Here is a 26,663-nt window from a genome sequence, read left to right on the forward strand (position 1 = left end):
CAACTTCAACTTTTATTTATAAATTATTTTATTGAATCTATTTGCATTCTATAAATGAAATGTTTATTTAAAAGTATATTAATTCAAAGTCGTAATTTTCACTTTAATCAATTTAGTTCCGTCTCAAGTCTACAACTGTGACATTATTAAAAAAAAAAACGTCAAAAATTTTCATCGAAAAAACGTGTTTTTCTTTAAACAAATTTTATCTAAAATCAATAATTTCTCAATCAATATTAATAAGAACTACATGTGCATGGATTGCCAGTTGGATTGATGTTTGTTTTAAGAAGAAATTTCTCTCAAGTAAGATATCCACTCGAGAAAGGTTATTGCAGCTTGCAGCAACATCATGTTTTATCAAGTATTGAACCACACAAAGGATTAAATCTTCATTACAATATCATTCATAACTCCATTTAAATCAATGGAAACTAAATATGGATCGTTTCATGGAGTAACAACATACTTTGGAGTTTGGAGTTTGGACCCAAAATACAATACACGTAGGTACATTGCAGGCATAGATTGCAGGACACAGTGAATGATGATACGTGTTTTATACAGTGAATCTAAGTACCTATTTGTTTCAGGTTAATATCGAACTTATAAGGTGTTAAGCTGCAATTACAATAAAAGTGCTTGCTATGGAATCACCGGTGCTGATCATTATTGTCAACTGTTACTTAAAATCCAGATGAACCAACCTTTACTTCCTATTCAAATAAGTTTAGAAGAAACCTATATAAGCAATAAAACCAGACCAAGAATGCTTGATTACAAACGATGAACTCATTTCATTTGCAAGTTATGCCATGACATAAATGCATTAAATTAGGAAGATTTGTATTAGATGAATATTAACTTCTGTTGATAAGAACATTTGGTAAGTACCTTTAAAATTTAAAACACCCTCAAAATGATTCTAACACTATCCTCTGACGCTTTTCGACTAGGATCAAATAAAAGTTAATTATTTAATTACAGATTGGTGGAATCCAGATTCTGTGAATGTACATGTAATTGATTGACAAGTACACATTTGACAAGGTAAATTAATTTTATTTAACAAAGTAGTGCAAATCTAGAAACAAAACAGACAGTAAGATAGGTATGGTAGATAAGACAGATCACTTGTTCATCTGCTGTACTCTTTATAATATTAGTGTAGAATGTAGATGATGTAGGAGATTACAGTCTTACGGTGACATGCGCATCTTTTTGCTCTTAATTTACAAATATTTCATATATTTTACAGGTGGTGAGAAACGTGTAGATCTGGCCTGCTTACAGTAGCTATTGGATTGGACAGAACCAAAGTGAGAGTGAACGTGTGAATTTATGGAGAACATTAAAAACTATTTTACTATAAGTCATAACGCAACTTATTTTGTATGAGTTACATTCAAATGTCAAGCCGTGAGTACATTATGTAAAAACTAAAACAATGTACCTACTGTAATCACAACAGTAACTGTAATCTTTTAAAATCCAATAGTTTTAATGCTTATTGATTTTCGTAAACAAAATATTTCATGTTATATTTCATCAATAAAGTTTCATTTGATACTTCAATAGTTTTATTTTTAACCGCAATACATGAAAAGGAACGGATCATAAAAAAGTATGACAGGTATATTTAATCTGTGGGCGGCAGACGCCATATTGTATTCAGCGCCACCTACTGGACAATCTAGCTCGGTACCAGTTTGTTTATCGTTTAACCAATACTAGGGCCGTTTCCTATCTGTCTTTAGACATACTCTCTTTAGACATACTCTCTAATCTGTGGATCCTCATTATTATATTAAAACACATCAAAATCAAAAATAATGAAATATGGCATGAAAAAACGCTTAAATTCTTACTTGAATCGGACGACTTGTAAATCTCAGCTCATTGCTGGAAATGCTGGAATCCAAAGACGTAAACATAAAAAAAATATGTTTGTCATATGCTTATGTCAAGCTGACAGCCAGCTGTTTTCCATTTGCCGTCAATTTTGACAGCAGAAGTATGCTTTTGCCTTTGAGTTTGAATGCGATTAGTATCAAAACCAGTGTTTTATTAGTCGGCAGGGTTGCAAAAGAATTATTGTATCAAGGTAAAGCCTTTCCCTTTTGTTGTGACTGAATGCAAAAAGCCTTTTAACTATATCTTAAAATTTGGATGTCTCTAGATCACGATACAGGGTGTAACCTTAATTTAAATATTATATTTTAGGTTCGCATAACAAGAACATAATGGGTAGCTCATTCTCAAGATCATATTCTCCAAACTGCAGCAGTAAGGGAGTCCCGGAAAGAGGTAAGAAAGTGCTTACGTATTATTTCTGAAAGTCTAATTCAAATCATTTTAAATTCCCTACCTTCACTTTATTATTCAGGTGAATAATAGAGTAAATATTTTTGTATGGTACTTGGGTGACACAGATGTTTGTGTTTCTTGCTATTGTATTTAAAATTAACTCAACCAATTACATTTTAAAGCTGGCATTGATGTTACCTTGGAGGTAAAATAGCCATGAAACTTGTTAAAAAAATCTGTGTTTACCTTACATCATTTTTTCGTGTTTTCTCAACAACTGGCTACAGTTGTATTGATAGCCAAAAATTTAAGTACTGTTGTATCATATACCTACTAAAGATAAGATATACAAAATTAGTATCCAACACAGGTCTAGTACTTACAGTAGCTTACTTAGAAATAATAAGGCTTATCAGACATCTTTGGTTAAAACTTGAATTAAGCAAAATAACTTTAAAAAGAAGAATGGACCAATTTCTATGGAGTGTTCCAATTTTCCATTCTGTGGTTCCAATACCAACACTTTAACAACCTGTAAAATGTAGTCAAATATTTCTTGTTGCTCTATAATAGTCTATAACATAAGTAGCAGTAGGCACCTTAAGTAATGTCAAGAAAAATATCTTTTAATTTGTTTTAAAAGTTAAAGTGGGAAAAAAAGAGAAAGTTATTCCTACAGTACTATAATAATTCACGAACCGGAAGGCGTGGCGTGGGCAGGCCTCCCACTAGGTGGACCGACGATCTGGTGAAGATCGCGGGAGGTGCCTGGATGCGAGCGGCGCAGGACCGGTCTTTGTGGAAATCTTTGGGGGAGGCCTTTGTCCAGTAGTGGCTGAAACGAACGAATTATAATAATTATAATTAACATCAACTTATTTCCTAAATTATTATGAAATGTCATGTATCTTTGTGGGAAAGCAATTAAAATAGAAACAAATCCCACTTACACTTGTACCTACACCTATTTTTCCTTTTTAGTTTTGCTATTGTTTTTTTAAATTTCTAATACACTTATCTTCTATTATTATATTACTCGTGATGCATGCGGTGTTTATTTGCCCACCACTTCTATAAGTCTTATTTTCTTTTCAGTCTATTGTGCTATGGCAATGTTTAGATTCAAACACATTATTTAAGAATAAGTAAATACTTTTCCTTCTAGCTTTCCTCTCAGTAGGTAGGATATAGGCAGTAGGAAAACCGTCGTGACTTCAGGCAAACCAGTGAAAAGAAAAAAACAGTAGCTTAGCAGTAGACAGTAATTCTACAAGTTTTTGGAGAGGCATCTTTTCTATTCTTATGCTGCGCGCTGTTCCTGTATTCTCCCACGAGTCGTGGTGTTTGTTCTCTCTTATTCCTGGGAGCCGCATCTCCTGGTACAATTTATGAATTACTAGCTTTCCGCCCGCGGCTTCGCCCGCGTGGAATTTTGTCTGTCACAGAAAAACTTTATCGCGCGCGTCCCTGTTTCAAAAACCGGGATAAAAACTATCCTATGTTCTTTCCCGGGACTCAAACTATCTCTATGCCAAATTTCATCAAAATCGGTTGCGAGGTTTAAGCGGGAAAGCGTAACAGACAGACAGACAGACAGAGTTACTTTCGCATTTATAATATTAGTTGGGATGGGATGATTTAAAAGTATTGAGTTATTCAGACAGCTATGTAGTAATAGTAAGCTAATAAACACGAAAATTTAACACTTGTTTCAGGAAGTGGGACCATCTCTCGCATGGAATCAAGTAGCCACTACGTCGAATCAGTTGTATGCAACGAGAATGCCCTCAAAGAAAATGAAATGAAAGTTTTTGAAATTGGAGAAGAGGGAAGAGTGCTGCTTGTAAAACAAAAGGGTGAATTTAGCGCCGTTGGTACCAAATGCACCCACTACGGAGCACCTTTGGTGTCCGGTGCGTTGGGAGATGGTAGAGTGAGGTGTCCCTGGCATGGAGCGTGCTTCAACATCAAGACTGGTGACATCGAAGACTTCCCTGGCTTTGATTCCCTCCCGTGTTACCAAGTAACAGTCACGGAAAAAGGCGAAGTAAAGGTATGTAGTTATCTTTACTTACACACATCATAAGAGATTATGCAGCGAAGTTAGCGATTTTCTATTTAGAAAGTACTAATACCGTTAATATTGCGGTAATCACATTTTGCCGTAAAAATTATAAATAAAAAGAAATCATTAGAGGAAACTCATCAAACAAACATAACTTTGAGTATTTCTTGGTGAATATTTTTATTTATTTCCTATTCGTTTAAAAACAATGCGGAAAATGTAAACTACTATGCAAAGTAGGTTCAATTGCTCTCATATCAGTAATAACTGTGTCTATTTATGTTTCCTTATACCTACCTACACAATTTATTGAGAACTCCAAAATACGTGGTATGTAGGTAAGATCCTATGTATTATGGTGGACATGAGATGATAATGCCAGTAACTTTTTTGTATGATCAACAATTAAAATAAATCAATAAGTAAGTATATTTTACTAATATTGCCAAAGCAAAAGGTTACTGTTGTATGTCTTCTGACTGACAGAAGTTATATAAAACGCCTCTTTAAATTACTCATCCACAATAATCTCTGCCCTTTAATATCACCCTATATTAATCGATAATCCTTTTGACCTTCATCAGTTAGTAGGTACGACCACAGAATAATAATAAGTACCTACCTACTACGTACGACGTAGGGTTTGATGAAGCTTATGGATTTTGCCGTTTGTTGTGTTCTAAAATACTTATCTCTTGACTCTTCTGATAGTTTTACTGCACGTAAATTTTGTACAAATGTTAGGGAAAGGTGACTCAACTTTACGTCTCTCATATTATAAAGCATGATACAAAATAAACAGACTTGGGGAATGATGTCATAGACGCGATCATCATGCCGTGTGCATCTGGAAGCAATGCTATATACCTAACTAAAAGATTTCTGGTAATTTCTAGTAATGTACTACCTAGGTATTTTATTTATTTATCTTACACAAAAGTTTAAACTGATAAATTATGTTTTGTTATACCCACCTACTTACATAGTTTGCCCCTCCACAATACAAGCAGCAATGCTTAGTTTGAAACTAGATCGCGCAGTTATAAATCTTCAAGGTTTTTAAAATTAACATTATACAAAAATGATAACAAGATAACATAACAATTGGTTGCATTATGTAATGTCTGTTACATAACAATTTTTTAGGGTTTGTTAGGTTGCATGTCAGGGCAGTCTTCGAGAACGAGTGCGAGCTAAGAAAAAAGCTGACGGCCTTGAGTCGCCTTGACCGTATATTAGTTACTTAAATCGCGCAATTGCTCACCGATGCGATGACTCAATGTTCTTAGTCGTAAAAATATTCTTGAGACACAATAACAACGATAATGAGGCTATAATTTCGGTAGAACCACAGAATAATACTGTAGGAGAACTTAGAATAGGATGTAGAGTAGGTAATCTAAAAATCCTACCGTTATTGAAAGATCCGATACTAAGGTACCTACTATTACTATACGACCAGGATCTCGAGGATTTTTAGATTGTATCTTGCTTACCTAATGGGTCCTGCAGCCTGCTACACGTAAAAGAGACCTAATCTTGACTTGATATTAGATTTTTATATTATTTTCATGCATAATTACGTATTAAATAACGTACCTAAGCAATAAATGAAGGTCAGAGTTCTTGCTGGAAATCTCACTATCCTTGAAAAATATTTTCCTTAACGGAGAAAGTTACATGAATAATTAATTTAGAATATAGGTAATCACGTTAAAAGCTTTCCGCCTCAGAATCATGAATGGAATATAATTTATAGACTGGTATAATTAAAATTTCAGGTGCGGGCAAAGATAAGCGATTTGAAGTCTAACAAGCGTATCAAAGACATGGGCGTAGCCCCAACCTGCGACGGGGCAGTCGTAGTCATCGTCGGCGGAGGCCCCTCGGGCGCCACCTGCGCCGAGACGCTCCGCAGCGAGGGCTTCCAAGGCCGCATCACCCTCGTTGCCAAAGAACCGTATCTGCCGTACGACAGAATCAAAGTATCCAAAATAGGCAGTGTACCCAGCATCGAGTCACTCCAAGCAAGATCACAAGAATACTATCAAAACGCCAACATCGAAATCTTAAAGAATACGGAAGCCACTAAAGTGGAGCCACAAGACCGACTGGTGCACTTGAGCGACGGAACCAAACTTCGATACAGCGCTTTGTATCTTGCTACTGGCTCCGCGCCCCGGAAGCCTGATATACCTGGCATTAATCTACAAAACGTTTTCACGGTTAGGAACTTTGCTGATGCATCCAACATTCTGAATTCGTTAGGGTCGAACAAAGACAAAGATGTAGTCGTTCTCGGTCTGAGTTTCATCGGCTTGGAAGCGGCGTCTTCTTGCAACGAAAAGGCCAAGTCCATGACTGTAGTTGGAAAAGATTTTGCTCCTTTAGGACAAATTTTCGGCAAAGAAATTGGAGAGGGGTTGAAAAAGCTCTTTGAAGATAAAGGTGTAAAGTTCCATTTCGGAACTACAGTCGCCAAATGTAACGGTGAGAACGGAGCTATAACATCAGTGGAACTCGATAATGGAACAACTCTGCCAGCTGATTTACTCATTTTGGGCGTGGGAACTACATTCTACACAGACTTCCTAAAAGATAGTGGTATCACCCTTTTACCCAATGGTGCGGTTAATGTTAACGACAAGCTGGAAACAAACATGAAAAATATTTTCGCTGGCGGAGATATAGCCTATGCACCCGTATTCGCACGTGGCAATAAGCAAATGAGTATCGGCCACGTGGGCTTGGCGCAGTACCACGGGCGTGTGGCTGCGTTGAACATATTGAAGAAGGAAACTCCGCTGAAGACTGTTCCATATTTCTGGACCATGCTTTTCGGAAAATCAATCCGCTATGCTGGTTGTGGAAAAGCAGCTAGCACTTTGGTAGATGGAGATATGGAAGCTCTTAAGTTTGTAATTTTCTTCTTTGATGAGACAGACAAGGTTATTGCCGCGGCGTCTTGTATGAGAGACCCGGTCGTCTCGCAGTTTGCCGAGTTGCTGTATCAGGGTAAAAGTCTTTATAAAAAAGATCTTAAAGACGACCTCTTTGGTTGGTCCAAAAATATTAATGGTTAAATGGAAACAACTCATTGTCTCGAATAACAGAAAAGATCAAATATATTTATGATCTGATTAGTGTATACCTAATAATAACACAAATATTTATAGGCAATATTGTGTTAATGAAAATTATATAAAGTGAACTACATAATAAGATTATTGTATTGATATTATATTTTGTATATTTATATTGTACTTAGAACAACAATTTCACTTTTAGCGTGCACAACGTGCACCTTTAGCTTCAAGATCTTTATTAACAATTAAGTTTTTTTGTGACGCAACTCTGCTACTGAGTTTCAATACTTGGGTCTAAGGCTTGGGTACTAAAATTTAGTCTAGCCCTTGATTGTATCGTTGCTCAGGGCACTTAGAATTTTCGCACTGCTCGATATATTATTTATACTGTGTTTATAAGCCAACCAGACTGGTGTTAATCCAGACAGTACTTAATTAATGGTTAATAACTTGATATTAAAACGATATTATAATGTATATTTTGTCTACAATATTTATCTAAATTATTATTTTAATAAAAATAAGAAAGTTACTATTTTTGCCATATAAGAATAATAATAATATGTGCCTCTATCAAGTGAATAATATCTAAAACAAGATCTAGGAGCTTTCGTCTTATTTTCTGTTTTAATCATATTGTTTTTTGAATTTTTTAGATTTAATTGGCGATATTGTTAGATAATTAATTATTAGCATCACAGAGAATTTAATATTTTAATATTGTTAACAAAATCGTCCCCTGGAGAGACTTGGAATTTGACACCCTGTATTTTTTATTGTGTGTAGGTATATTCTTGCACAAAAATTAGTAAGTAATGGATGGTAATGGAAGTAAAAATTATTTAGAAAAAAAGCAACCCTATTTTTAGTGTAACTAACTAATGCATAATTGAGTATTCCAGTCACAATACAGCTGTGATGTCATTTGTAATAGTATTTTATAATGATTTTATTACTATTTGCATGTAATAATACATTTATTACAGTACAACTTAAAGTATTATAATAGCCTTAGTAATTATATTATTGTTGGAGAACTGAAGAATAATGGCTATTTAAGAAAATGTTTACTTACACCATGGAACTGACCAAAAACATTAAACGTCATTGAGTTCGGATCTTTTGAAAATAATATTTTGATGAAATTTTTGTACACATTCAATAATCCAGTGATTTAAAAAAGCATTTATGAAACCTCAAAGCAGTCCTGACATTTTTATTTTTGGCTCAGTTCAAGTTCTCAGTAATTTTCTTAGTATTAGTGCATATTTTATTGACTTGTGTCTTAAGCAGAATATTGTATGAGAGAATGTTATGTTGCAAAGCATACAATTTTGATTTTATGGATATTGAAAATGATGAGATCTTGTGTTACTTTTTAAATAAATGATCTAGAAATACAATTATCTTTATTAATATTACTACTAACAAAGTATTAGACAAAAATAACATAGGTAAATACTTTACAAATAACTTTATTATTCACTAATAATTTACACTATCATTAATAATTTTGTCAATACCGCAAAATGTTCACTCCCATCCTTCTGTAACTCTTAGGTGTCCTAGCCTTTCGTAAAGTGTGACGTCTTGTTTGAAAATCCGTCTAGATTCTTCGACAAAAGCTTGCATCCTTTTTTCAGGTTTACCAAGTGCTTTTGAGTGTCCGGAAGACTCTGCCTGTAAAATCGATAAAACAATTTTAAAATACACAGATTCGATAGTGAAGATGTTTTGATATAAGTAAATAAATAAATGTTAAGCACTTATTTAATATAACCTACCTCCGTAAGGTATGGAAAACGTAAATAAAACATGTTTTGCTCTTCAACAGCAAAGTCACTTCTGAGCTTTCTCAGGTCTTTCGATTGCACCGGCTTTACAAGTCGGTCTTTGCCTCTAAATAGATGACCATTTGGTAGACGGTTTCGTCGAAAAAGAACTTGACACAGCTTCATTATTTAATTTTAATTAATTAGATAAGTCGAATTTAACCAATGCACTTTTAGGTTAAGCCGCCTGACAAGTGCTGTCAGTTGTGACTGTCAAAAATCAGAGTCAAAATGTTTTTTTAATTATGGCATGCACGGCTTGTGCGTTAGCAGTGTTAGCCACTAATAAATAGACGTCATGTTTCATTCAAATGTCCTTATGATCAAATAGTGCCACTTACAGCAAGGGTCCCAGCACTTCCAGCAAGGTCCCAGCCGGTCCCAGCTCAGCTACTCTCTAATCAGTCTGTGGCTCATCTTTCGACTAAATTATGGAATCTTTGTTCATGGTCATGTAGTATAGTCATATGCTCTCTCCATTGCTAAAATATCTATCTGGGCAGAACTGTTTTGGCATAAAAATATCTATGGTTTTTCTCTCTATTAGTCTATGACAGTATGGCTGTCGATTGAGCGTAGGATTGTAGTGTTTTCTGGTAAATAAATTAGTAAAAATCAATTAAATTCAATGTAAGCTAACTGTAAATAGTGATACTTTTTACTTCTAAGTATGGAATCATCGGACTGACAAATATATGCCGTTTGGAGCATTCCTCAATATTGGTATGTGTTGTTATTTGCTTCGGTGCCCACTACAAGTTTTGAAAGACCTAATAAAATGCATTTATTATTATTTTCATCAAATATTTTATAATTTAGACTACAAATATTGTGGTTGGATAAATTTGACGACCTGCAAATCGTTTCCGCAAATGTTAACCATCTCACAATGGTGTTGGTTTCGGTACCCTTTCACTTTATTGTCTACATTATTTTCGTGCTCTACTTATTTCGAACCTGAATTTAGTTAACTATTGTAGTTCGTTTCTGCCGGTTCATTTACAGTTATATGATTGTTCTCATTAAAAATGTATATTTTATTGAATGTTGACATTTTTGTTGTGATTACTTCCTTACTTCCAAACTTTTTACCATTGAAATTATCTGTGTGAATGGCTAGTTTATTATAATGTAATTTCTTTGATACACTCCACACATTATTTTGTGTACCACATAATAATAAAATAAGCAGAGACCGCTATTAAAAATTGTACTTTTGTGACATTTTTTGGAAATAAATACATTTTAGGTACTTTCACTTTGTAAAGGCTACAATGTAGTTTTTTTATTGTTACTGTTATATTCACACAGAAAAATATGTTATTAAGTTAGTTATTGCACCCATTTACAAATATTCTTTCTTCTTTCATTAAATCTATTTTAGAGAACATTAGAATTAGGTGTTTTTAAACTAATTAAAGGAATGTAGGTAATCTAATTTGTTATGGTGTGTCACTCTGTATAAAAAATACATGAAAAGTATTTTTTTTTTTTTCTTGTTTCTTGCATTATGCCTTATTAGTTTCATTTATAGGGCCACAAATTCAAATTTTAAAAAAGGTTCAAAAAGTATTACTTTGATATTTAAAACTTAAGTTTGTATAGATATTTGTGCAAAATGTTTCTAATTGAATCTATATGTTTAACTAGCTTTTGCCCGCGGTTTCACCTGCGTGAAATTTTGTTTGTCATAAATTATAGCCTATATGTTATTCTGGGTCATAAACAATAATACTGTTAAGTTTCATCAAAATCCGTTCACTAGTTTTTCCGTGAAAGAGTAACAAACATGTTAACATCCATACAAACTTTCACATTTATAATATTAGTAGGATATTAGTAGGACTATCATAATTTACAGAAGAAGACAAAAAAATAAAATTAATGTTGCAACTAATCAAAATATCATTCATGTTAATAATAGTCTTAACAAGCAAAGTTAATAATAAATTAATCATGCTGTATGTCAAAGTTTTCAAATGTTAGTTATAAATGCAATTTTTTCAAAGTATTTCTTAATTAAATAAAAACATTCAATTAATGCGACTTTGAGTATTTACTTATAAAAAGGCATTTAAAAATTATCAATTTCCATTTAAATTAATGTTGTTATCTTTCATTTGCATTTTTTATGTTACTTTATAGTCTTTGTAGTCTATTTGTCACTATGAACTTTTTATTGCTATCCTTTGTTCCAATGCTATCTCACACATACATATTTTTGCTAGTTGCGAGTATTTAATTGCTTATGTTATCAATTAGCTTCTAATTCAATGCATGAGATTATAGGGTCACAAGTTGAAAACATTGTGATCTTATGATCTTATCAAAGCAAACATTCTTGTTTTGAGTACCGTCTGAAACTTCACAAGCCTTGATGAATCCCACAGTTGCCACTAATCAATGTTATTATACTATATTGAGTTTCAAACTTGTTATGATTTCAATGGTACTGTTGTTGTAAGCCTCACATATCGGCAGTGATTAAATATCATCTGCTTGATTGCCAATCATCATTTATCAGCTCTTGTGTGCAGTGGCTGTTACACACTAAATTACTCTCAAAAATATTAGTTCAAATGTTCTAAAATGTGTTGTGAAGTATTGGAATGGATTTTAATGAAGAATAAATTTCAAGTGTTTCACTATTATACACAGACTATTCTATTTTTTGTAAGTTTGGTTGTGTACTGAATTTAAAGTGTGTTTCTTATCATAAAGAAAAATAAAGAGAGTATTAGGTTGTGGTATTTATTTTAAAGATTCTTACAATACATTTAACAATTTTATTGATGTGTCATTTTGAAAAATGAAAAAAACTAAAACAAATTTATAGGGTTGCCACCAAAAGGTTGTAATTTTTTTTATCATGTGAATTAATTTGATTTTTGAGATTTTTTTATATCTCTTAATGATACTATAGTATAGTGAAAAATAATTGTTGTTTCTTTCTTTCATTGTTTTCTTTCACAAACTCCTCATTCAATATCTGGTCTACTTCCAGAGCGCCCCAGACGTGACCCAGGGTCGTGCGAGCACTGACCGCCTGGTCTGCTGAGCAGCCGCCGCGATGGCACAGGTCGGAGCCAACATGGAGTACCAGGAATACAAATGGGCGTACTCAATTATGGACTCTTCCAAGTATGTGATAAAGTACCTTTTTCTGTACAGTAAGATTTTTTCATGCTAGTTTTGTTTTGGAAAGAAGCGACAATAGGCAATAGCCGACCGGGAAAGTCTGACTGGCCGGTGGTCGACTCGCGATCCGAGGAACGCGGATTCGATTCCCGCTACCGCTTGACGACTTGATTGTGATTAATCTTTTGTAACAAGCGTATTGAGCTTATTACGAGGGGTTAACGGCTATTAGTGCAATACAAATGACAAAATAAACCGGCCAAGTGCGTGTCGGACTCACGCACAAAGGGTTCATTGATTTATGAAATTAATTTTTTTTTTTAATTCAAGTTATTTGTATGAAAGATTACGCGGTAATAAGCGGTTTACGATTTACGAGGTATTAAAAAAACTACTTACTAGATCTCGTTCAAAACAATTTTCGTTGGTAGTTTTTATAGTAATGTACATCATATGTTTTATTTAGATTTTTCATTTTCTTATTTTAGAAGTTAGAGGGGGGGGGGGGGGGGGTGACCAACTTTTTTCCACTTTGGAAGCGTCTGTCACGCAAAATATTTTAGAAACCTCGATATCATTTTTGAAGACCTATCCATAGATACCCCACACGTATGTGTTTGAGGAAAAAAAAAATTTTGAGTTTCAGTTCTAAGTATGGGGTGCCCCCAATATTTATTATTATTTTTTTATTTTTGCATCAAAATCTTAATGCGGTTCACAGAATACATCTACTTACCAAGTTTCAACAGTATAGCTCTTATAGTTTCGGAAAAAAATGGCTGTGACATACGGACGGACGGACAGACAGACATGACGAATCTATAAGGGTTCCGTTTTTTGCCATTTGGCTACGGAACCCTAAAAATATCCATATATTTTGTACTATAGATGAAAGTTTTCATCAGAATCGATTTCCCTCGCGCATTAACTCTTGCCTCTGGTAAATTATAATTAAATTATACACCCATTAGAAACTGCATGTAGTCTTAGAATGAAAGTGAACTGCCATTGAAGTATCATTTAGCTTTCTAGATTTCATTTAATTACCTTATCAAAGTGCAAATACTGTAAATAAAAGGTGATGATGGGTGAAACTTTCCAAGCTAATAAATAATCTGGATTCTGGTCTAAAATGATGTTTTGTCTTAGATTGTTTTGTATCCAATTCTTATCATCCAAAGTTTTAAAAAGAATTAAAATAAATAACACAATTTATTGTCTGTCCCAAAAGTAAGATATAAAAGTACATGCTGAAGATAAACAAAGTAGGTCAATATACTTTGCTTCACGTTCCCATTTTTATACGGTCTATATTTATGTCCGATATTATTTAGGTTGTTTGATTATTTTAATCGAACTGTCCTTCTTTCGTATAAAAAAATATAAATGTATTTTTTTTTCTGTTGGACGGCGGGAAATCTGTTGAGTTGGTATCTATCAGTATTTATCTATGAACTATGACTTCCCATTCTTTATCTATATTTGAATATTTTCAACATAACTATTTTAGTAAAGTTTTCGTCGCCAAATACTTAATAATCTAATTGTTTCTAAAAATGATAGTTGCATCATTAGCAATAGCAATTAAAAACTATTTTTATCGTCAAAATGTTATACATACAGTTGCTGAGAATTCGCATTCCTCACGATCGAATCTCGAGCTCAAATTAAGGCTGAAAATAGTATTGTTTTTTCCTCAAATGTTAATTAAGTAGTCTTAATAACGTATTGTTTTTCCTGTATTAATGGGGATGTTGCCTGGGTCAAAAAGCAAGAGTTTTAATTAGTCCGTCAGTTAACTTATCAAAAAATACTCTACTCGTATTTTTCACTTTTTCAAACTAATGAAAATTTAAAGAGATAAAGCGCCCCAAAGTTCATAAGAAGAGGCCCGTGACGTCAACGCTTGCTTAAATATGCCGCACGTTGTGACGTCGTGCGCAACTTCAACGCACCATAACTATGTAATTATTTGTTAGATTGACAAATAAAATTATACGTGTCCAATATTTTTTGATATTAAACATTACGGACTAAAAAAATTTTTTTAGGCAACTAGCCTATTGCTGACGCCTAACAAATATACCAAAGGAGTGGGAATTGATAAAGTGGGCCCGATAGATTAGGATCCGTGCACTCTTGCGGCCGTGGCGCCGACGAGTTGCCGCTGCTAATTGGAGGGGCCTTAGGACGGTATTAATAAAGTTGCTATCGAGAGATAAAATAAGAACTTCAATAATGTCTTGTTAGACGTCTTTATCTTTATTTACGGTGTTCCGTATTTATAAGAATCTAAGCATGGTTCTACTACCTTCGGCCTGATCATCACATTACGGTCCTTATTACAGAACGAAGATAAAAACTTGCAGGACAATCTATGCCCGAGATTGAGTCGAGTTTTGACCGTTATTTTGTAATACGGACCTACATCGAGTGAGATGCCGGCCGCAAGACCAGAGTAGTGTTAAAAAAAAGTATTATAATTGAACTTATTTATTTTTTTCATTCCGTTATACATATTTTAGATTTTGCTTACTTCTTATTCGTTTCGCTCTTGGAAGACAGTTGCTTACTTCTAATTATTACTTTATTCAGTCACAAGAGTTATTGATCTATGCAAATCATCGAGTTAAAAATACAAATACGAGACATTCCCAACCTACTGTGGGTGTCATAGAGTCTATGTAACTTGGTAAATGAAGATTTATTTTTGAGTTCAAATACCACAGTTGACTAAGACGATCTATTTGACGAAGACGCTACCGCTAGACAAGACCGGGAGGGCGCGTGTCACCGGAGGCGCCTGCTTAATTACCGCAGGTCAAGGGACACACTACTCCTTTGGTTATTAGTAGTTCGGGGTCAAGGAGCAAGAAGGCAGCGAAAAACATGCTCTATTTAAATACAACATAGAACAAGAAGTCTTGTAAAAGGATATTTAGAAGGGTACAAATGATCGCTTCAAAGTTGTAAGTCATAAAAAACTTATCGGCATTTGACATCCCTAAATTTTAAGGACAATGTGAAAGAAAGATCGAGGCCCTCCCTCGAAATTAATCTATCTAACAAGAATGATGATTAGGTAGTTAACACATCATCATTCAGTCAATTAAAGTACTTTTGACGTCCAAAATTACATGATTCCCCCATAGATATCGAATAGAAAATTATATTAGAGAACTTGTACTTTACATTAATGGGTTATGGTGGTCAAGTACCCAATTTAAAAGAGCTGGCACACACATTAGGGCCTGGCTACTGTGTACGGGACGCACCTAATTACCGGCATGGGTCAACAAGCGACACTTCGCGCCTCCAATGACTTATTGATTGGTTTTTTACAAACGAATTCGTGGGACGTGTCGTGTCGTACTCTCGACTACAATAGGATACGGTACTAGCCGAGACGTTAACTGAAAACGGTTATTGCATTGGGAATTTCACTTTACTTTTGAGCAGTTCACAGAACTTTCTCGCGCGCCACCTGTTCTCTGTGTAATGAATGTTCGTTAAAATTCCAGAACACTAAATAATATAATATGAAACGAGTTTTCTCTTGATAACATTTTACTCTAATTGATGTTTCGAGACTGTAATGTCAATTTGTTTAAATTCTGCACGCACCCTACAATTGTGTTGTTGCTGAGATGAAACAATTAGTAGAGTTGAGATGATTAAATGATTATTCTATGACAAATTCAAATGTTAATAAATCCCCATTACGTTAAAAATAAAATAAATAAATAAGCTCCAATTAGTCCAGTCATTTAAGCTTAAATTAGGTAAGAATCTCGGAATTAGAGATACCCAGCTGTAAGTCTGTAAATACTTGTATATTGACACCCTAAAAGTTGTCTCAAAACCTACATATGGTAGGGTGTAAGCAACTATTAAATTTTAAGGTCAAAGGTCACAAAAATCGGTTTTTTGCGCTTTTTTTGGAAATATCTCATTTCCTATGGGTTTTTTGCTATTTGTATTTATTATCAATATTGTAGAATACTAAATTCTCTACAAATTTTGTTTAAAAAATTTTTTTATACGGTGAACCGTTTTCGAGATAGAGGGCGGAGAGCGCGCGGTCACTGCATCACTTCAGGTCAACTTAAGCGGTTTAGGTTTTTCATACAAAAGGATTTTCCCGTTAATTCCCGTGGGAATTTCGGTAATTACTTGTTGTAAATAAGCTTTAAGTTTACTAAGGTACCTACATGCCAAATTTCAAGCGTCTAACTTCCGTTAAGCGTTTAGATTTTTCATACAAAAGGATTTTCCCGCTAATTCCTGTTCCCGTGGGAATTCCTAAGTAAACTATAACCTGCCCAGGTGTATGAAGAATAATTGTACCAAGTTTCGTTAAAATCCGTCGAGTTGTTTTTGTTTCTATAAGGAACATACAGACGGACAGACAGACAGACAAAAATTTTACTGATTGCATTTTTGGCATCAGTATCGATCACTAATCACCCCCTGATAGTTATTTTGAAAATATATTTCATGTATAGAATTCTGTCCGTCTGTATGATCCTTATAGAAACAAAAACTACTCGACGGATTTTAACGAAACTTGGTACAATTATTCTTCATACACCTGGGCAGGTTATAGTATACTTAGGAATTCCCACGGGAACAGGAATTAGCGGGAAAATCCTTTTGTATGAAAAATCTAAACGCTTAACGGAAGTTAGACGCTTGAAATTTGGCATGTAGGTACCTTAGTAAACTCAAAGCTTAGTTACAACAAGGAATTCCCGAAATTCCCACAGGAATTAGCGGGAAAATCCTTTTGTATGAAAAATCTAAACCGCTTAAGTAGACCTGAAGTGATGCAGTGACCGCGCGCTCTCCGCCCTCTATCTCGAAAACGGTTCACCGTATAAAAAAAGTTTTTAAACAAAATTTGTAGAGAATTTAGTATTCTACAATATTGATAATAAATACAAATAGCAAAAAACCCACAGGAAATGAGATATTTCTAAAAAAAGCGCAAAAAACCGATTTTTGTGACCGTTGACCTTGAAATTTAATAGTTGCTTACACCCTACCATATGTAGGTTTTGAGACAACTTTTAGGGTGTCAATATACACGTATTTACAGACTTACAGCTGGGTATCTCGAATTCCGAGGTGAACTTACTATAATGACTGGACTAAATTGGCAACGGGGAATAGTGGAATTTTATTCGTGCTGGTTTCTGTCTATCACAGAAATGCGTTAGTTACTTAGCGTTAATACTGATGATGATAAGTTAATTAATACCCTATGCTATATCAAAATTAATTTATTATACCTACATTAGCGGAAAACATAAAAAGTACAGGCAGACGAAAGTTAGATAGTTTCACATTTATTTACCTCTACCACGAGTTGCCATCGAAAACATGTATTTATGTATAGTCGATAGCGTATAAACGTGGATCGATCTCTGTCTGTACCTGAGAAGAATCTCATAACACTGATATTTTAATATGAGTAATTAAATAATTTTCATTTCTTCTTGTTCTTATGTTCCACTACTATTGACTGACCTTGTGCTTAAATATTCATAGATTTGTATATTTCGTCAATCAAGAAACCTTCAAGTGTACTCATAGTAAGTGCTGGCATATTATTATTGAATTAAATGCCTTTATGTGGCAACAAAACAACACTTATTTATTTAAACGAAGTGTTAGCACAGTTGCCGTGTCAAACGCAGTATGAATTTATGCATATTAACAATAATATTATTAAGTAAAGACCATGTCACTGCGGTAATTCGCCATGACATAATTGCGTTGTAGTAAGTGTAAATTTTACAACTGGCTTGACTAGGATACCTAACAGTTACTTCTTGACCTGTCTCACTACATTAGCTTCTTTCAACATACAAAACTGTGCCTCTGCCTGAATTTGGGATAAGATGAAAATAAATATTTTAAATATTTTGATTGACGATTTTTGGTTTGGTTAAATCTGATGATAAATTTATTCATTTAGAAACAAATTAGTACTAAACGTGCTCTGCCTACAAATTGTTGGCGCGCGAGTTATATGCAGATAAGATAGGGAGACTTTGTTTCTAGCAAACCACATTCAACTCGCTCTTAGAGCATATATTTTTGTTACAAAATCGCACTTATGACAACTGCATAAGCTGCCATAATGTTGCTTGACGTGCTGTCGTCCAAATGAACATACTTTTTATTTCAAAAATATAATAATTTTAGTAGCGGAAATGTAGCTTGACCACTCTATGGCATATAGATAGATACATACTAATTTGAGATATCAAGGTTGAACAGATAACTGATTTGAAAAGAATTTCCCACGCCTACGAAATTGCGAGAACAGCATGTTTATTTACAAACCAATTTATGCTCTATTACATTGTACACAGGGTGAAATATAATATTTCCTCTTCATATATTAGTAACACATTGCAATTTACGCTCTATTACCTTGTCCACAGGGTATCTGCTTGCCTGATCTCAATGCTGCTCATCGTGTACGGCAGCTTCCGCTCCCTCAACATGGAGAGAGAGGCGCGCGAGCGAGCCGAGAAGGAGCGAGAGGCCTCGCTGCTCGGAGGCAAGCCCACTACCACGTCATCCTCGAATAACAGTGAGATGATTGGATTTGATCAAGCTTTTTGGTCCACCTGCTGGTATAAAACGCGATACTTCTTATCGTCAAATGACAAATGTATGGGCTTATCGTCTGACATCGATAAGATTATATCGTGACGCGCAACCTAGGCTAGTTGGATAGCGCGCGAGTGAGCCGAGAAAGAGAGAGGCCTCGCTGCTCGGAGGCAAGCCCACTACCACGTCATCCTCGAATAACAGTTAGATGATTGGATTAGTTCAAGATTTTTAGTGCAGCTCTCTAGGAAGCGCGTCCAGGTATAATCGTATCGTCGATAATAGGACTTCCAAAACGCTGCGAGTACGCTGGTCATACTAATTTTCGATATAGAAACGCGTGCGGGCACCATTACGAGTTTTGGCGGAGGCCCTTAGACGACAAAAACAACATGTATTCTGTATGTATTCTGATCGTCTGAAATCGATAAAATGCCTCGATAATCTCGTGGCGCGCATTCAAGCTAGCTTGATATAGTTCACACCACATATTATCTCGAACCTAACTGGCCTTAAGTTGACAAAGGCTGCTCTCTTATAACCAACACCAAGTGCCAACCGGCGCTAAAAATTGTCGACCAAATAAAGGAGACTTATTTTGTTTCTCTGACTTATATTGAAAGGTCCAAAGATTTGTTACCTGCGGAAGTATTGTAAAAGATTACTTTTATAACACACCCAATCATCGTGGCTCTCACATTCGTCGCCTTACTTATTTTCTATTTTATTTTCATTTGTGGATGAACCTAGCTATGTCATTGTGTTCCCCAGACATCCAAACCCTGAACACGATGCAAGCGCTGTGCTTCCCGCTGGGCTCGTCGGTGGCGCTGCTCATCATGTTCTTCTTCTTCGACTCCATGCAGACGCTCGTCGCTATATGCACAGCCAGTAAGTTTACAACTATTTCTTTATTTACAGTGTTGTGTATATCAAATGTTTTCAGGTCAATTTCACCGGTTTTTAATGATTATTAATTTCCAAGAAGGTTTGACAGTATTCACGTTGCACGCCAAATTTTTTAACCTTGTCAGCGAACATTCGCCTTCGCCGTTTAACCACAGAATAATAACAAGAACTTCTTCGAAAAGGTTTTTGAAAAATATCTACTCAATATCGTCAACTTGCCTCAACAACATTTAGCTTGTCTCAGAGTTGAGCACCGTTTCGTTAACATACTAAAGAAATCCATTGTAAGTAAATTCCACTTTTATTACTTGAGAAAACGATTCAAAATACATTAAAACTATCCAGTGATAGGACTGATAGGTCACTGCTCGCCTGTGAATTCCTTGCGGATTAGCAATGACGGAATGGCCGCCGCGCGTGTTTTGTTTTCGATACCTACTCGGGGAGATAAACGGGCCTGGTTTAACTAAATCCCGGTCTCCGAGCACGTAGAATTTTGTCGCGACTGTGCGACGGGCGCCCGCAGTTAGTGTGCAAGCGCGAGAGCAACATAATTACGCGCGAGCGATAAAGCTATCCAGCTTGGGGTCATTGGACGAAATTCTACGTGCTCGGCGACCAGACTATAATAAAGAGAGGTTTTTCAGTGTGTGACGTGTTCAATGTTTTCAGTAATCGCGTGCGCGGCGCTGGCGTTCCTTCTAACGCCTCTGTGCCAGTACGTGGCCGGTAGTGCAGGGTTCGGCGCTCGCGGCGCCGTCTGCGGCCGCTACTCGGCGCCGGAGCTGGCCGCCGCCTTGCTCGCCGCCGCCATCGTGGCGGTCTGGGTGCTCACCGGCCACTGGCTGCTCATGGACGGTGAGCTAACTCACTTGTACAGGCGACAGTTAAGCAAAGACAACTGTGGTGTCTTATCTCGTAATACAAGATGTTTTCCAATAAAAATGTGTATAGTTTGATGAACTTTGATGTACTGTCGACTGTACAACTCTAGGCACCCGTTAGTTGATTGAAAAAGCATCAAAATCAAAATCAAAAATATTTTACTCAATTTAGACCACCGGTGGCAAATATAGTAAATAAAAAAAAAGATAGCCCTTATGGAGCACTTTACATGTCTCCTTATCTTTTGGGCCCTACTTGTCATTTTGTGCAATACTACGGGACTATTCCCTCCTAGTACAACACTAGGCGGCCGCCACTTGATTGGGAAAGTATCATGGAGCGTGAGCTCAATCAGTTGTACAACTAGGGACTGCTACTTGATTGAGAATATATCATGGAACATGGGCTCACTCAGTTGTTGTAATACTAAGTTCCCGCCACTTACAACCCGGTCGAGTTAACTGCGTCACATCGACTCTGATACAGACGAGGCGAATGCGGGGAGGTATGCGGGTTAGTGGAAGGGAGAGTCGCATTCCAGCGAGGTTATATCGTTCATTTTTCAGGCTACGTGGACAGCTCGCAATTTTAAAGTGTTCTTGAATAGACTGTTTCAATCTATAGAGAAAATCAAAAAGGAGATTGGCGACCTAAATGGGTTATCATCACCATTCGACCTTCCCCCCTTAAAGCAGTCAAGACTTTCATCATTGCTCTATGTAACTTCACTGACACGCCTTTCCTTCCAGCGATGGGCATGGGTCTGTGCGTGACGTTCATCGCGCTGATCCGGCTGCCGTCGCTGAAGGTGTCGACGCTGCTGCTGACGGGGCTGCTGCTGTACGACGTGTTCTGGGTGTTCTGCTCCTCCTACATCTTCACCACCAACGTCATGGTCAAGGTGGCCACCAGGTCAGTTAGAGACAACACTGATTGAACTCAGCATGCTGAAAAACATTGATTTTCGACCTTATGAAGAATTACATAAGGTTCAAGTTGTAGTGACTACATTTGTGCTCTATTTGCACTTTCCATAAAAAGTCCGACCTTATTTTTGAAACTAAAATTACCAAAACACAAAAAATGTTCGTAATACGTTTGACTTGTGCGTTTGAGAAATATTAGCATTCTGTCAGCTTTTACGTTAAAGCGCAGTTGCGACACAGAATAAGTAATAGTACAGGTACAGAAGGATTACTCCGCAAGACGATTTAAATAAATGCGAGTCTTGCTTCGACGCGATACAGTGGAATTCAGCTCGCACAGCACTACGTACCTACAATTTTATTCACCTACAAGTTTTGTCTCTTTCTATCGCGTGCCTCTGAACTCTTCTTACACTGTTAGGGTTGCTGTCTAGTGAAAAAATAATTAATCTACTTATTTGTAATGAGGTACGTATGTAGGTAAGTACCTATGCATTCATTATGGAAAACCTTGGGAGAGGCCTTTGTCCAGCAGTGGACGTCATTTGGCTGAAACGAACGAACGAATTCTGAGCAGTAGTCATGGTAGGTTAGGTTCCTATACTATCCTAAGAATTATTGATTACCTACATGGCCAACATACCTTTCAGCATCTTTGGGAAGCGAAAAAAAAAGATAAATCCGGTAGATTTCTTTTCGAATTTTAACACCCGAACGCCGCACAATATTTCTTTCTCTTTATGTCCATTTTTAAATAATACTTCGATCATAGAATTATAATCATACTACAACGCACGCCAGCGTCCTGACGAGCGCGCGCGTGACACTCGACTGATATAATACCCGCCGGCGGGGCGCTTCGCTGTAGGTAATTATCGGATGTACCGCGCGGAGTGAGCCAGGCCTGGTTGCGATCCGTTTACGTTTAAACTTCCTTTGAACAATCGGTCAAAACGATACCGCGATACGGATTACGGATTTGTCAAAAAGCTGATTTTGGTTCGTCGAATCGTGTTTCAGCTGAAAATTTTTGCCGCAATCGGGGCCCTGTTTCTTCCACTTGACATTATGCAACGACTTCTACGTGCCGTATTAGTAACGTCAGCGGCCGCTACTCCGCGCCCGAGCTTAGTCGTTTCAGATTTAAAACTAAATTCTATCGAACCCTTTTAATTAAGTTGTGTAATTTTCTCAGGCCTGCGGAGAACCCTATGAACGTAGTGGCGCGCCGCCTTCAACTGGGTGGAGCGATGCGGGACGCGCCCAAGCTGTCGCTGCCCGCCAAGCTCGTGTTCCCGTCCATGCACCACCAGGGACACTTCTCCATGCTCGGTGAGACACAATAGTTCCACAAGTGGGCGTTATACTGCTGGACTTCTGTCTTTACCCCACGAAACTCGTATACTCCCAGAGACAAATCTCTCGTCCCTCCTTACCCCCAAACCTATTTTTAAACTGGCAGATAGTGGTGACTGAGTTTTTTGCTGTGCTTCTTCTCAACAATTCCCAAATGTTTGTTTCGAAGCGCTGGTAGGTCAAAAAAATCATGAGACATGTTCCTAAAAGCATTTGACTAATCATTTGAACATTTTGTTGAATCTGGGGCGGGGACCCCATTTGAGTCATTGATAATTTTGACACGCGCCTGCGCATAGAGATTAGACTATTTATCCCGCTGCCTGTTGGTAGTATTCTGGATTACGTGCGATAACACGAAGAAGAGTATCCATCAACAATAAACATGTCTTATTTTTTGGCAGCGGAATATGTCAATGTTTTTTCTTTATTGTGTAAAAAGTACCACCAATATATTCTGTGTTCGTGGTCAGGGCTGGGCGACATCGTGATGCCGGGGCTGCTGCTGTGCTTCGTGCTGCGCTACGACGCCTACAAGAAGGCCACGCTCGTCTGCCAGATGGGGCAGGTGCCCGGCCCGCGCTCCATGGTAATCTATACTAATACACTCGACATCAAATAAATCGCACCTCCCGCGACAAGCATTTTCAAACGTATGCATCCCCACTTACTACCAATATTGGCACCATTTAAAAGCCTAGTTTTAACCTTCATTTCATTAAAGGAAAGGTTTTTACCCCAAAAATGTGTCTAGGGAAGGATCCAGAGTCACTTCTTCAAAAAATAGGTAGTTACGCTAAAGCCAACTTTGATGGCTATAAAACTGTTAAATTGGGATTAATCGCTATCCATCTGTTAAAGAGGACACGAGAGATCATTATTTGGTTTTATAACCATAAAAATTGGTCTAATTGATCCCATAGGTGGGCCCAAAGTGAGGTATTTTTTCAAGTCACATTTATGGTATATGTTAATCATTTATTAAGAAATTAAATGTGTTTTTCTTTAAGGATATTTATTGGGCTTTCAAATAACACCAATATTGTTGGGGCACCATGATTGTGTCAGAAGAAAATCGTTAACACTAGAGTACACGCGTGGCCTACTATAGTAGACCAGGGTAACATTTTACGCTATAACTTTTTTAAAACTTGCGCCAAAGAGCTGGCATTTCAGGAAAGCCTCGTTTACTAAATTTGTCAATAAGCCAGTAAAGCTTGGGTTGCTAGCGCCTGCGCACTTTTCTAAAATTGGCCGTCAAAACTGCGGGTCTAGTCAAAAGCCCGAAATCACTCATCAAAAAAATTATGGAAGACTTGCAACTAATGGATTAACCACGTGTACCAGGCAGTAGAAAGTGTTGAATACTATGACAGATAAAAAATAAGTCATATTTTTCCAGTAAAATTTGTTTTTGTTAACATGGATCTCAGAGTGCAATTTTGGCCCAAAAAATTTACGACTTTTAAATCTGTTTATAATGTTTGATCCCAAATAGTTATTTAGAGAAACTTTGATTATAAAATAACTATAATAAATACTTTTATTATTTACATACTAATTTTATTCATAAATCGCTTACAAACTGATTAACAGTGATTTTAAATTGGCTTACCAGAGTAGGCCGCGCGTGTATTGGTGTAAAAAAAGGGGCGCGTGTACTGTAGTGTTAAAGTTCCCGTAGCGGAAGGTGCGGTTTATTTGATGTTGAGTATATTATAAAGCTGAAGAGTTTGTTTGTTTATTTGAACGCACTAATCTCCGGAACTGCTGGTCCGATTTGAAAAATTCTTTCAGTGTTAGATAGCCCATTTATCGAGGAAGGCTACGATGGCTCCTACGTATAAAGGCGAAACTGCCGCTTACGCCTTTTTCCAATTATTTAAGCAATGATTTCATTTTGCTCTAATCTATAACGTCAGTAAGAAAAAAAAAATTTTTTTCCATTAGATACAAAATAAAATTTTAGGCAAATAGGCGTATGTGCAAAACTACGCCACGTATATAGCCCAATCATACGATTCGTCAATCTATACGAGTAGTTGCTTACATAAATACATATTTTTTATAATCCAAATCTTAAATAAAGCCATGGAAATATTTAGCAAATTGTTTTATTTATAAATTATGACACATTATACAGGGTGTTTGGTAGGGGGTTGGACATAGGTGAACAGCGGATAGAAGGGATCATTTACAACTTACTCAGCAATATTTTAAAATTATTGACCCACAAATTTTTTTTTTACAATTTTTTTTGTATTTTCTACAAAAATAGTCAAAATTTACCACATAAACTTAATAAACAGTGCCAGTTTGCTAAAAACTGCTAATGTTATGGATTTTATTTAATTGTTATTGTCAAGGTGTTCCAATTAAATTAATATTTAGTGTAAGTAATAAGGGGGAAAAAAATTGTGAGCTCTTAAAGTTAATTAACGAGGAAAAAAAAATTTTTAAAGGCATATTTGTATTAGATTTAAAAAAAAAACTACGAGCATTAAATTGATTCTACTTTCACAAAAACAACTGCGGCTTGTGCTCTTTCCAACGGTATAAAAAATACGTTAATAACCTTTTCTTATCTGGAGTTATTCACTCCTTTCGATAACCGGTCGCTTTTTGCAAAATGGCTCTACCAACAATAAACCTTATTTTGGAAAGCCACAAGCATTTAAAAATAATGTTTTAGTTTGGCACAGGTAAATTAAATTCGAGCTTTAGTTCATAAAATTCAAGTAGAACAAACAAAGTGGCCAATTTATGGATACATACAAATTTCCAAGGAAATTATCTACAATGATATCAAATGAAACAAAGTATTTATTTGTAAATGAAAATTTATTTAAATAAGGTGTTCAAATTGATGCCCACTTGTCTGTAAACACGCACGGCACCTTTTTCTTATTTCGACGGTCACCGTGCGAAGTAGCATTTCTTGCCTCATTGTTGCAAATGCAGCATTGATTTTTTCAATTAAAATTTCTTTTGTACTAATTTCATCGAAGTAAACCAATTCCTTGGCCCTTCCCCACACGTAAAAGTCCAGGGGAGTGAGATCTGGAGACCTTGGAGGCCAAGGAATTGGACCGCCTCTGCCAATCCAAGAGTTGGGGAATGAATTATTTAGAAATTCTCTCACCAGCAAACTCCAATGAGCCGGACATCCATCATGTTGAAACACAATTGGTCGATCTTCGTCAAAAACATCTTCCAACATCCTGGGCAGCTCGTTTTCTAGGAAACTTAAATAATTGTCTCCGTTTAGATTGTCTGGCAGGAAATGAGGTCCAATTAATTGGTTGCCAATGACGCCTGCCCAAACATTCACAGAAAATCTTCTTTGAAATGCTCTGTGCCTTTTCAATTTTGGATTCTGGTCTTTCGGTGCCCAGCTATGTAAATTATGATAGTTCACAATCCCCTCTCGATCAAACTTGGACTCATCTGTCCATAATATGCTCCTCAAAAAATTCACATCTTCCACGTCGGTATGAAGTAGATGACGACAAAACTGCATTCTTTGTGTGTAGTC

At 36.2% G+C, this 26,663-nt stretch overlaps 2 protein-coding genes and 1 long non-coding RNA gene across 4 annotated transcripts in view; all 3 read left to right on the forward strand.

Annotated features, from left to right (window-relative positions):
- The first annotated feature begins 183 nt into the window (after positions 1-183).
- LOC135082345 (uncharacterized) lies at positions 184-1,575 on the forward strand. The gene is made up of 4 exons (XR_010259397.1): positions 184-506; positions 594-886; positions 988-1,050; positions 1,259-1,575. It is a non-coding gene; the product is annotated as an uncharacterized LOC135082345 (long non-coding RNA).
- Positions 1,576-1,980: 405 nt separating this feature from the next.
- LOC135082339 (apoptosis-inducing factor 3-like) lies at positions 1,981-8,861 on the forward strand. 2 transcript variants are annotated; one of them, XR_010259396.1, is made up of 5 exons: positions 1,981-2,104; positions 2,224-2,307; positions 4,023-4,360; positions 6,154-7,548; positions 7,580-8,861. XR_010259396.1 is itself a non-coding variant. In XM_063977127.1 (4 exons), the coding sequence occupies exons 1-4, from the start codon at positions 2,017-2,019 to the stop codon at positions 7,453-7,455; spliced, it is 1,812 nt and encodes a 603-aa protein (XP_063833197.1). In that variant the 5' UTR covers positions 1,981-2,016; the 3' UTR covers positions 7,456-8,861. The 2 variants fall into 2 exon arrangements, 1 of the variants encoding a protein (XP_063833197.1); XM_063977127.1 differs by having other exon boundaries at positions 6,154-8,861.
- Positions 8,862-9,607: 746 nt separating this feature from the next.
- LOC135082341 (signal peptide peptidase-like 3) overlaps positions 9,608-26,663 on the forward strand; it is a 38,063-nt gene continuing 21,007 nt past the window's right edge. Inside the window, exons 1-8 of the mRNA XM_063977130.1 lie at positions 9,608-10,013; positions 12,295-12,431; positions 18,881-19,032; positions 19,824-19,943; positions 20,634-20,819; positions 21,596-21,758; positions 22,968-23,104; positions 23,602-23,717. Coding sequence (XP_063833200.1) covers positions 12,361-12,431; positions 18,881-19,032; positions 19,824-19,943; positions 20,634-20,819; positions 21,596-21,758; positions 22,968-23,104; positions 23,602-23,717 — 945 coding nt within the window. The 5' untranslated portion in view covers positions 9,608-10,013; positions 12,295-12,360. The remainder of the gene's footprint in view (positions 10,014-12,294; positions 12,432-18,880; positions 19,033-19,823; positions 19,944-20,633; positions 20,820-21,595; positions 21,759-22,967; positions 23,105-23,601; positions 23,718-26,663) is intronic.

This window comes from Ostrinia nubilalis, chromosome 21 (genome assembly GCF_963855985.1).
Source record: "Ostrinia nubilalis chromosome 21, ilOstNubi1.1, whole genome shotgun sequence".
Lineage (NCBI taxonomy): Eukaryota > Metazoa > Arthropoda > Insecta > Lepidoptera > Crambidae > Ostrinia > Ostrinia nubilalis.

Bases quoted from the DNA above. Each gene is read 5' to 3' on its own strand.
- LOC135082339 (XM_063977127.1), top strand. From the start codon at position 2,017: ATGCTTTTGCCTTTGAGTTTGAATGCGATTAGTATCAAAACCAGTGTT. The intron at 2,105-2,223 runs GTAAAGCCTTTC...ATTATATTTTAG, and splicing joins AAAAGAATTATTGTATCAAG to GTTCGCATAACAAGAACATA. The intron at 4,361-6,153 runs GTATGTAGTTAT...TTAAAATTTCAG, and splicing joins CGGAAAAAGGCGAAGTAAAG to GTGCGGGCAAAGATAAGCGA.